The sequence below is a fragment of the Episyrphus balteatus genome, chromosome 2 (assembly GCF_945859705.1).
Source record: "Episyrphus balteatus chromosome 2, idEpiBalt1.1, whole genome shotgun sequence".
In the NCBI taxonomy this organism is placed as follows: Eukaryota; Metazoa; Arthropoda; class Insecta; order Diptera; family Syrphidae; genus Episyrphus; species Episyrphus balteatus.
The window spans coordinates 70,448,295-70,460,737 of record NC_079135.1 but is presented as its reverse complement, the minus strand read 5'-3'; the positions used below and the strand labels follow the sequence as shown (position 1 = coordinate 70,460,737).

Below are 12,443 nucleotides of genomic sequence, written 5' to 3'. Positions count from 1 at the left end.
CCACCTACACCTAAATCCACTTTTTCGAGATTTAGAGCTAAATCTACTTCTAAATCCTGAGATTTACCATACAAATTTAAATATCCAAAAAAGTAGATTTGAAATAAATCTCCTCTTAAAGGCTTGGCCACACCGGAGGGTATGCGGTAGAGGTACGGGTAGCGGTAACGATATTTGTATGAAAAAAATTCCACATCTGAACGTTGATATGTCAGTTTGGAATTTTTTTCATACAAGTACCGTTACCTCTACCCGTACCGCTACCGCATACCCTCCGGTGTGGCCAAGCCTTAAGGCTTGGCCACACCGAAGAAAAAAATTCCAAACTGACACATCAACGTTCAGATGTGGAATTTTTTTCATACAATTACCAGTACCGCTACCACATGTACCCTTCGGTGTGGCCAAGCCTTTAAGGCTTGGCCACACCGGAGGGTATGCGGTAGCGGTACGGGTAGAGGTAACGGTACTTGTATGAAAAAAATTCCAAACTGACATATCAACGTTCAGATGTGGAATTTTTTTCATACAAATATCGTTACCGCTACCCGTACCTCTACAGCATACCCTCCGGTGTGGCCAAGCCTTTAAGGCTTGGCCACACCGGAGGGTACGCGGTAGCGGTACGGGTAGCGGCAACGATATTTGTATTAAAAAAATTCCACACCCGAACGTTGATGTGTCAGTTTGGAATTTTTTCCATACAAATACCCGTACCGTTACCTGTGCCTCTACCGCGTACCCTCCGGTGTGGCCAAGCCTTTAATCTACTTGGCTGAATGATTCTATGCTCTCTAATAATGAAGGGAACATGCCTAATTTTTTTTGTTTTTTGACAATCGAAACTGAATTAAAATTTATAACACACTTCAAGATTTAATCTTAAGGCTTAACTACATACACCACTTTTTGAAAAAGTACAAAAGTGAAAATATTTTTTTTCTGGCTAGCGCAATTGTTTTGTGAAAAAGAGTATACAAATTGTTTATTAGACCACAAAATAAGCTTTCTGCATCATTTGTTTTAATTTTGAGGGCCGAAAAACTATACAAAAATGCGTTTGAAAATTTTCACTTTTGTACTTTTTCACTTTTTGAGCCAATGTAGTTAAGGTTTAAATCTACTTCGCTAATCTCAGATTTAGGGTGGGTGGAAACATAGTATGATTTTGAAATCATGATCTATATGGATAATTGGTCATACAAAACGCAGCTATAGAATGTTAAAAAGAAACGTATTTAAAAGTTAAAAATTATTGTTGATCGACATAGTATGGAGGACGCAGCTCAAAGATGGGTCCACACTACGTTGATCCACTTGTTCAACATTCAACCTACATAATGAACAGTTAAACCCTTCCAAACAGGATCAATTGATGTGTAGGCTCAAATATGTCCTATATGCATCATTTAGAATAATTTAGAATTGTTAAACTGTTCAGTATGTTGATTTGGAACGTACATAATGTTGAACGTGTTGATCAACCTAGTATGGACCCAGCTTAAGAGCAATTGAACAAAAAAAAATCACCCACAACAAAAATTATAAATTTTCGCGTTGAATCCACTCATTCTGTGCTGAATGTAGTAAAACGTAACGCAGGCGTAGATACGAATAAAACTTCAAATAACAGCTGATCACGTAACAAAATGTCAAAATTGTTTAAGTGCTCAAATAACTATTTCAACAGAAAAGTAAACAAAAATAATATTTTTTAAATAATAAGATTTAAACTATAAAAAAAAAACATTATTAAACTTATCCCTACTTATAACATTGTTTAAAAAAAAAACAATGTCTCGTAAAAAGCATCATCATCATCATCAAGATGAACAAACAAATCTAGTAGACTTCTCTTTCTGTGACCACAAATCAGCTTTCGAAAGCATCCTAACATCGCCAACAAATCATGAACTTATTGTTGAAGACATTAGAGATTTTTGGAAATTCGTAAATAAATACGAAAGTATGCTCCGAAATGCTGGTCAACCTATATTACCTGAACCACTATCATTATCAAATCAAGTCGACGAAAATAAATACAAACATTTTCACAAGCGTAACTTCTCTCCACTTGAACTCTCCTATGATACGGAGAAATGTTCAATGGGTCGCTACGTGGAACACACAAAAGAACTAAGTAAATTGAAAATACAACAATTTGTTGAAGTTGTATACATTTATTTGGATTTCAAGCAAAAAGAAAAATTCAATAAAATCAAAAAATTAAGAAAGTCTCAGAGAAATTTGCCAATAGCTAAATTTAAACAACAAATACAAGAAACCTTGAAAAGTAGTCAAGTTCTTATTGTGGCTGGAGATACGGGTTGTGGAAAATCAACACAAATTCCACAATTTCTTTTTGAATTTGGATTTAAGAATATAGGTAAGTACTCTTCCTGGCAAACCTTATCAGTTTTTTCCATAGTATTGAATTAGAACAAATGTTGGACTGTAAATTCTGTGTATTAAATAAACTAAAGTAAAAAAACTGCGATGGACTATGACGTCAGAGGTCTGGGTTCAAATCCCAGCTTTCAAAATATTTTTTTTTAGGAGTACTGCATCTTGCGAGGAATTGACAAAGCCTCGAAGAGTATCATTGTCATTAGAAAGTGTATCTCTGCTAATTCGTTGGGAGAAAAATTGTAGGTCATTTAGGAATTGCTCCTTCATGCACAATTTTAAAATTGGATGAGATTTGGTGTTAGAAAGAGAGTCCACGTCAACACAGTTCTATTAGGACTTATCGTCGCTTTCAAGGCAAAGTTTCATAAGTCGAAATTTGTCATTTTTGAGTTTAGAACACAGAACTAATTAAAAAAAAAACGCAATTTTTCTGTGTAATCAGCGCTTTTCTTCTAGTTCCCACGTTATGAAAAAGTGCCGCTGTTAGTTTCCTTGTCATTTTGTATACATTAATGACATTTCTTTAGTTAGCCGTTATCGTAGATAGGATTAGTTTTGGGTTTTTCGAAGAAAACGGCATCTTTTTCGTTATTAAACAAATAAAATTGACTTAAAATAATGTAATATTTTTATTTTTGTCTTTGAATAACGTGCAAAACGGCACTTTTTCCATACAGTCAGAAAAAAAAAAAAACAATTTAAAAATAAAATCTATTTTTTCGAAAAACGGCATAACTCCATACTATTTTTTTTTAAATATTGCGTTTTCTATAAAACTAAGTATACCATCTCATAGCAAAAAAAAGAAATCAATTTTTCAATGTATATAAATATTTTTAAACATTAGCAATAAAATAAGTACCTGAACTACACTGTGATAATTTATGTTTGTCTTTTTAATTTATTAGTCTCTTGTTTTTAATGTTAATTTATTAAATAGTTTAAATATTTTTCTTTCATTTTTCTTTTTCAAACGAAATAAAAATAAGATTTAAAAACAAAACAAAAAAACAATGTAAAATACAAATACAACAACAACAAAAACAACATATCTTAAAAAAAAACCCCTGAAGAAGTCGTGAGTAGCGACGAAACGTTGGGTAAAAGATGGAATAAAGTTTTTTATTTGCATTTAAAATCAATTGACCAAAACAGCCCGCAATACCAAATATAAATCTACAAATATTCAGTAAAAAATTGGTCACACAAAACATACATATATGTATACAAGACCTTTTTTGTAGAGCGTTCAATTTCCTACAAGAATAAGTAAAAAAATTAGCTAAAAAGTCGATTTTTAAAAAAATAATTTTTTTTTAATAGAAGCTTGATTTAAAAATGGAAAATTGCAAAGCGGAGGACCTTCCCATTAATATTAAGAGCTGATTTTTGGTGTGTATATTCTAGAGGTGCCTAGAAATCGATTTGTCGGAGTACCAAATCAAAAACAAAGAATTTTTTTGACCCACACTAATATGCATGTTATGGTTTTTCAATACAGTTCAGCAATGAGGAGTCAAATGCAGGGGATCCGAAAAAAGTTGTGACGTCAGCAAAATTTTAATGCAGTATTGAAGAGGGGTTTATCCTGGGTATACATATATCTCAGTTTGCGTATTGATTGTTGGGCGTCCGCCATTTTGAAAAACGCGTTAGTCTCAATATCTCGAGAACGACTGGTCGGACAGAGAATTTGCAAGATTTTTTTAGGTTGTAAATATAATTATCTTTCTAATGGTACTTTTTTTTTTTCTCTAGGAGTTATACTTTCAGAGTAACAGTACCGCAATTAGTGTATTTTTTGATATTTTAAATATTATAAACAACCCTTAGATTTAAGTGGGAAATAACTGTAAATGAGATACTTTGCGGTTTTCTTACTCTAAAAGTATAACTCCTAGAGAAAAATGATGCACTACAAAAAGAAAGTTAATTATATTTCCAATCTTAGAAGCCCTTGCAAATGTTTTGTCCGATCAGTCGTTATAAAGATATTGAGACTAAAGCGTTTTTCACAATGGCGGACGCCCCACAAGACCAATCAATATGCAAACTGAGATTTATACTCAGGATAAATTCCTCTTCGATACTGGGGCCCTATTTTGTATTACGAAACGAAAGGCAAAACAACGATACCCAGGACAACGATATTCACAACATAGAGCGATTTAGTACAACGATAATGCATGGTTGAAAATATTGCCAGATAAAAATGAAAAAACAATTTTTTTTTCAAGCCTACCAACTTCACGCCGATGAAAAGCTGTCAAAAAATAAGTAGATAAACAAAATCTTCAGTGGCAAAAAAATTTTCTTTTACTTTTCTTGTGCTATTTAATAATGTTTTCTATTCAAAAACTTAATAAAATTGACTTTATGGACATATTTTGTGATTTCCACTATTTATTTTACAAGTTTAAAGAAGAAAATCATCTTTCAGAGAACTTTATCTCTGCCATTGTTAATTGGACATGAAGATTGAGATCAATTGTTTGTTTTATAGTTTTGTTGTGTTGTGGTGCTTTAATAATAGTAAAAAAATTGCTTCTTCGTTTTAATATTTGAGTATGTTTATATATTTGTTATTTCATTGCAATCAGTGGAAATAAAATTGACTTCGAAGTTTGGCAATTTTTTTTTTTTTTTTTTTTCTTAGCAAGGCAAACGAGAACGAAAGTCAAACGATAGGTAAATGACAGTCGTAAGGACTAACGAGTATCGTAAAATTCTAACGATTCTCGTTGAACACAATCGCATTTCAACGATAACGAAGTAATTTCAACGATATTCGTTTTACAAAATAGGGCCCCTGCATCCAAATTTTGCTGACGTCACAAATTTTTTTCAAATTTTTCCCATTGACTGAACTAATATTGATTTAATTGAGTTTAAAAAAAGTAGTAAAATGGACATAGGACACCTGTCCATACAGTTACATTAGAGTGACCGCAAGAAATCGATTTTCGAAATTTGGTCGGGGGAACCCCATATGTTCCGCCTTTGCAGATTTTTAGATAGCCAAAATTTCAGCTCGATTGGATAAGTCTAAATGGTGCCGACTGTTTTTTTTTTCACTGTTTTTCGCAGAAAATTAGCTCTAGCTCCAAAACAGATGGGGTTATTTTCACTTTTTATATATTAAATTAAAGGTAGTGTTGTAACACATAACTCAGATGCTTAATTTGTTTAGTTTTACTAAAACAAAAATATTGTCATCAATTTAAATTTTCAGTACTTACCTCAAAAAGAGCTGAAGTGCAAACTCGATTTAAAATGAAACTTTTTTTTTAACGGTTTTAACTGTTAACAAAAAAACGAAACATTTAACAGATTTCTAAAAAAAAAGCAAAATACTTAATATCGTGTTATGCCCACTTTTCACGAGTCGATTTTAGCTGCACGATATGTCGTTCGACTAGGATTTTTCTATAAGGATTGTCACTTTAGTCGCCTGCGAATTACGTTCACACGAGTCGAAAAGCTTCGCCGCACGGCAAAAATCGACTCGTGAAACGTCCCCATTACATTTCTAATACATATCTAATTAAGTAATTACTAAAAAAAAATGTGTCAAGAGATTTACTTAAAGTAGTTTTGGAAGCATCACAATACAATTTTCGGCACTCACTGACTACTTGAAGTACATATTGTTTTTGTTCCTCATCTTTAGTTAAAAGGTTATTAAAGTTGGTTATTAATTTGACTCCTCTTTCTGCCATGTCATTTACGACTTCAAGTGATTGCACTTTTTTAAAGTCTTTTTTAAAATGCGGGTTTCCGGGAAAAAGATTTGGAGGTGCTTTGAGAAAACTTGTGCCTATTTTCAATCGGCTGAAAACACTTAAAATTGTTAAAACTTCTTTTAATATTAAAACAAAAACGCAACAGAATTAATACTCACATTTTATTTTAAGTTAATTTATTTTATATACAAAGTAAAATTAGCAAAAAGCGCGAGTTTATTTAAATAAAATTATTGAACTACCAACGAAACGACTCGTGAAGCTTAAACTTCATAAAAAAAGCAACAAATATGTATTTTACAACTCCATTTTATTTTTTTTTTTTTTTTTCTATAAAAAAACATAGCAGGTTCAACCCCCAATGGGTGCCCTTTTGGTTTTTTTTTTAGTCAATTTTACTCTGTGCTACTATTGTTGATAAAATTATTATATATTATACGAGAAGCATTTCGATTAGATACCTTTCTATAACATAGAAAGTTTCATTTTAAATCGAGTTTGCACTTCAGCTCTTTTTGAGGTAAGTACTGAAAATTTAAATTGATAACAATTTTTAATATTAGTAATTCGACAAAAAAATTTTTCTATGGGAGTTGCGGTAACTCTAAGTTACATACACATGAAAAACCAAACCTAAAAATTTAAAATAGGACGATTCTGATTGCGTGGTCGAAAATATAAGATGACATCTTTAACTCATTTTTGGGAAAAAATGCTCTGTAGGACAAATAAAAACTCACGTGACGATTTAACATTTTTTAAATTAAAATTTGTTGATGTCCGCCAAAAAAAGGGAGATAACGAAATGTCGTCGATTTCTTGGAGTTCAATTCTTTTACATCAATTTGAGCAGACTATTTTTTTGATTTCATCATCAGTGAAAAATGCGAAAAAATTTTTTTCTTCAGTTTTAGTTTTCCATCGAGTCCAGGTTTTTAGGTATGCCATTTAATCCAGCCTTAAAAACTTCAAAATATATTCCTTCAGCTCATTTGGCATTTTTTGTTGAAAAAATACACAATCATCAGTACTATGAATTTGGTGTTGTCGTTTTAGAAATTTGTTAATGCGGTTGCCCCAAATCGGTTTCAATATATCCTTTACAGATCAAAGGTCGCTAATTGAGGTTCTAGTACATTTTACGTACTCCTACGTGCTATCGCATTCTGTTTCTATATTTATCTCTCCAACAGCTGCAATAGAACAGCTTCCTATTTGAATATTCGAACCCATGTACTCATCGATATTCCTACATACTCATAAGAAGAGCATAAAGTGATAATTTAGCAGAAAAAAAGAAAATGAAACTTATTCTTGTATTATCATATCATAAGGTAGTGATGCACTTAAGAAATGCATTTGAATTTCTCCATACAAAACTATTGTTTAAATAAATTATTCTTGATATTTCAATTTTAGCTTGCACACAGCCCAGACGACTAGCATGTGTCTCACTTTCCAAACGTGTTGCACATGAAATGTTAGATGACTATGGAACGAAAGTTGGTTTTCAAATTCGATTTGAAAAAAGTAAAACATCTAATACAAATATTGTTTTTATAACTGAAGGACTGCTACTTCGTCAGGTATTTTCTAAGCTTTTTCTTCAATTTTATCTTTTAAATTAAAAAAATTCTTAATACTTTTCAGCTAGCTGTCGATTCAAATCTCGATCAATATGATGTTTTGATATTGGATGAAATTCACGAAAGAAATCTTTTTGGTGATTTTCTGCTGGGCGTCACAAAGTGCTTGCTGCGAGCAAAGAGCAATATGAAATTAGTTCTTATGTCAGCTACTATAAATGTGGAGCTCTTTAAAAATTATTTCCAAGATGAAGGTGCTCAACTGATAGAAGTACCTGGTCGATTATATCCAATAAAAACAATCTACTTACCCCCGCCAATGCTGGATTTGAAACGAAGTGGTCAACGAAGTACTTCGGTGCGTCTTGATCCGGCTCCATTTATTCAGGTTTTGAATATAATTGATCAAAAATATCCATGTTAGTTTTTTTCAAATCTTTTTCGTATTTATGAATCAACATAAAATTGTTTCAGTAAGTGAACGTGGTGATGTTCTTATATTTGTAAGCGGTGTTAATGAAATAACAACAGTCTGTGATGCAGCCAAAGAATACTCGGAGAAAAATAATCATTGGATTATTTTGCCACTTCATAGTGGACTAGCTTTAGCTGATCAAGATAAGGTACTTAATAGCCGTGTTTCTTTAGAGGTGATAGACTACTCAAAACTAGGTAATTCGTTGATCAACTACTGCCATATACACATGCTCTTCTTATCAAGTAGATTAGAATATGTAGTAAGATTGTACTAGCTATGTATAATGCTCCTGTATGTTGTGTGCTCCTGAGTAGTCTGCCTCCTCCTCAAACAAAAAACAAAAAACCGGCTATTAATTAATTAATCTGCTCAAATTCATTGTACAATAATTTGACATTTGAACTTTTAGTCAATTCTCTTATGCAATAATATCATATTTAAAGGTTTTTGACTATGCACCAGAAGGTATGAGAAAATGTATTGTTTCAACGAATATAGCTGAAACTTCTCTTACTGTTGACGGAATACGATTTGTTGTTGATTCAGGAAAAGTAAGTCCAACCAAAAAACAAAGTATATAAATACCCTTAACTATACCATCTTAGGTTAAAGAAATGAGCTATGACACATCCAGTAAAGGACAAAGGCTTAAAGAATTTTGGGTATCAAAATCATCAGCAGAGCAACGAAAAGGACGTGCTGGTCGAACAGGTCCTGGGGTAAATTAACACATAAAACAATTAGCTTACTTATTAATAATCTAAAATGTGTGTATATTTCAAGGTTTGCTATAGGATATTTTCGGAGAAGCAATTTGAATCTTTAGAATCCTATCCAACGCCAGAAATATACAGAGTTCCTTTGGAAACTATTTTGCTTCAAATGATCTCAATGGGATTACCAAATGTAAGAATTTTTCCATTTATCGAGGCTCCAGCTGAGGAAAATCTCGAACAAACAATTTTGGGTCTTAAACAGCATGTAAGTTATTCATGGTTTCTTTGTCTTCAACTTATACCTAATATCTTTGTTCTTTAGAATGCCTTAGCTGTGGATGAAAAAATCACACCTCTTGGACGTGCTCTTTCTAATTTACCAGTTGAAATAACTATTGGCAAGATGCTTTTGATGGGTTGTGTTTTTACTGATGTTGAAAAGATACTAACTCTAGCCGCAGCATTTAGTGTACAAAATCCTTTTACTAATCGAGCATATAATGATACAAAATGTGCCGTACGTAGAAAGCATTTTATATAATTTGTTTTAAAAATATTGAAATTGCATTTAATTTATTAGAAAGAACGCGAAGAGCTTGAATCGGATCAAGGTGATATATTTACTTTGTTAAATGCATATCAGGAGTGGCTTCATTTGAAATCGGATACGTCGGAAAACACTAGGAAATGGTGTTTTAAAATGGGATTGGAAGAACAGAGGTAAAGCTTGTATAAAAATACTTTTTTTCAGAAAAACGCTCTGCGAAAGGGAAAAGGTTTCTCTAGTAAAAACTGACTTTGACGAGTATTTTACAACAATCACTTCTGAAAAAAACAAAAAAATCAAACAATTTTATTTTTATTATTTAATTTTAGATTTTACGAAATAGCCAAATTAAGAAATCAATTTCAAAATATTCTCGAAACAAGTAACCTACTACCATCTAAGACTGCTGAATCATTGTCCAGTGCAGATCGATCGCGTCGACATGGTGAAGTTCGAATGTTAAGAGCAATCAAACGAAAGCAAAAATATCAAGAACCAAAAAAACGAAAAATACTCAAAAGAAATCATGACGACGAAGAAGATTTCGGTGAGAACACAGATGATATTCGTGATGTTGATTTCAGGCTGACTCATGATTCTAATAAAATGGAGGTAAGACAACTCAATAATTATAATTAACCATTAATTTCGTTGCTTTTTATGTTTTAAGGTCTTGCTGTCGTCCTCAGATGTTCGCAGGCATAGAGACGTTATTTTATTAAAATTAATTATAGTAAGTGGCTTCTATCCACAAATTGCTGTTGCAGATGATTTCAATTATTGCAAGGTTGGATTGGATTTTTATTTATTGTACTAAGTACACAAATAATATCCTTATTTGTTTTTATATTTAAGAGTGCTGGTCAACAATTCTTTCACACATTTCTTAAGCCGTTTTTATCCATTCATCCGAATTCGCAATTTTCGAAAAATTTTGAAATATTAAAACTTAACGACAGTGACATCTTAGATAAGCCAAACTATTACACACCGAAGCAGTCCTTAAGTACAGCACATCAAGTTCTTTGCTATCAGTAAGTTTGATCTTTGTACATTGAAAAAAGAACAATCAGTTTTTAGTAGTTTTTCTTTAGAAATCTTTTAGAAACAGCAAAACCATATTTAATGAATTCAATAAGAATGCCAGCTGCACAAACTATGTTACTCTTCTCGTTTTCAATTGATACAAATGCATCTGTAACTCGTGTCGTATGTGATTCGTGGATTTGTTTAGATTTTCCAATTCCAGAAACTGGTAGGGAACTATTAAAACGTGCAATTAAACTGCGAAGCAAATGGTCAAAGATGTTGAACGAAAAATTAAATGGTTAGTTTTTGAGAAAGAAAATAAAAATATTATTACTTTTTTTTGTATGTAATTTAGATTTAGCTAATCCATTAGAAACGGATTCGAGTAAGAAAAGCACAAGAGAAGATCAAATGGAACTTTGGGAAGACATGGTAAATTTTATGAGCGCAAGCGTAGCTTATACTGTGAAAAGACTTCTTCCAGCTGATGCAAAGGTGAGTTTCAAAATGATGATAGAGTTATTGTTTAATGAAAGAAAATGCTATTAGATGGCCAGTTCATATCAAAACTGAGTTGTGTTGAAAAATAGTTGTTATTTGCACAACACAAAATCTCATTTTTACATGATCAGTAAACGAGATAAAGACAGTAGGTCGTATGCTCTTTACTCACTTTTTTTAAGAACTATCTTTAGGTAGTATACAAAATAAATTAGCTGAATTAAATATCGAGTACTTTGCGTTCATCAACAGTCTGGCAAATGACCGCAAAATGATGTTTATGATGAGAAAATATTTCACAATGCTCCATTTAGCAAACATGAAACCAGCAAAATTGTGTTTAAAAAATATTACAAATACGCCATAGTGAACATTCAAATTTTAACTTTGAAAGTTGATACAAAATTAAGTACAACTGTAACAAAAAAATTTAAGTAGTTGGTCTTAATAAACCGCATACGATTAGAAAAAGATTTCAAAAACATGTTATCTATACTCACTAATTATAAAATGTATATGTAAATTTACTAATTGAGACCAATAGCTATAGCGTATAATATCCCTACACGTAATGTTTACGGAAAAGTAAAAAAAAATATTGATTCTAAAATTAAAACACATACACTTCTTTAGAATCTTTATACTGAGCAACAATTGACGGAGCCCGAGAACCTAAATCCAAATCCTTTTTTGGAAGATTTTACAGCTGTGCTCAATACGGAAAAAGGAGGAATGAATGTCACGGAAAATGTCGTATACGGCTGGTAAGAAAAACTACTTTCATTATTTAATTTAATGATTTCTATTTAGATTTAATAATTAATTTTTAATTTTCAGCTTAAGAGAAGTCCAATGGACAATTGCAATGGATGCCGAAATGAATGATCACAACTGGGAATGTAGTCTCTGTAATGAAGAGATACAAATGGATGGTATTCATAAATTAATTCACAAAGCGAGTAAGTTGAAACGTTTTATGCTTCTTGTCATTTATGTTTGTCATGGTTTGTTTTGTTTTTTTTATTTAGGATGCAAGAAACAGAAATCTGAGAGCAGAAAATTGGAGGAAAAAAGAAAAAGTGTTGATGATCAGAAAAGAGAAACAAAAAGTGGACAATCTGGTTATAGTTGTTCGTATTGTAATAAAACGCTATATTTATCTGCTATAGACATACTAAGACACAAAAGAAGTTGTAAAAAATAATAAATGTATGTATAAAAGTTTAATGGAAAGGAATGTGTCTATTTTCTTGAGAGCAGCAAATTGAGATACAGCCCTATTCTGCTATTCGATTCACGTGAATCGAAGGATTCCCTTTTATTCTCATGTCAAATTGGCATTGAAAAACTTCTAACTTTCGATAGCAAAGTGTTGTTCCCGCCTGTTTAAGAAATTCTAAAGAAAAAAAAATTGTGTTAATTTAATTTTAACCA

The 12,443-nt window shown here is 31.8% G+C and overlaps 1 protein-coding gene across 1 annotated transcript; it reads left to right on the top strand.

Annotated features, from left to right (window-relative positions):
* The first annotated feature begins 1,670 nt into the window (after positions 1-1,670).
* LOC129911544 (probable ATP-dependent RNA helicase DHX34) lies at positions 1,671-12,242 on the top strand. Its single transcript, XM_055989373.1, has 17 exons — positions 1,671-2,386; positions 7,572-7,738; positions 7,803-8,157; positions 8,213-8,361; positions 8,660-8,767; positions 8,822-8,935; positions 9,000-9,197; positions 9,255-9,449; positions 9,513-9,652; positions 9,809-10,091; positions 10,150-10,266; positions 10,335-10,513; positions 10,574-10,806; positions 10,864-11,003; positions 11,643-11,773; positions 11,847-11,968; positions 12,038-12,242. The coding sequence occupies exons 1-17, from the start codon at positions 1,795-1,797 to the stop codon at positions 12,211-12,213; spliced, it is 3,399 nt and encodes a 1,132-aa protein (XP_055845348.1). The 5' UTR covers positions 1,671-1,794; the 3' UTR covers positions 12,214-12,242.
* Positions 12,243-12,443: the final 201 nt, after the last annotated feature.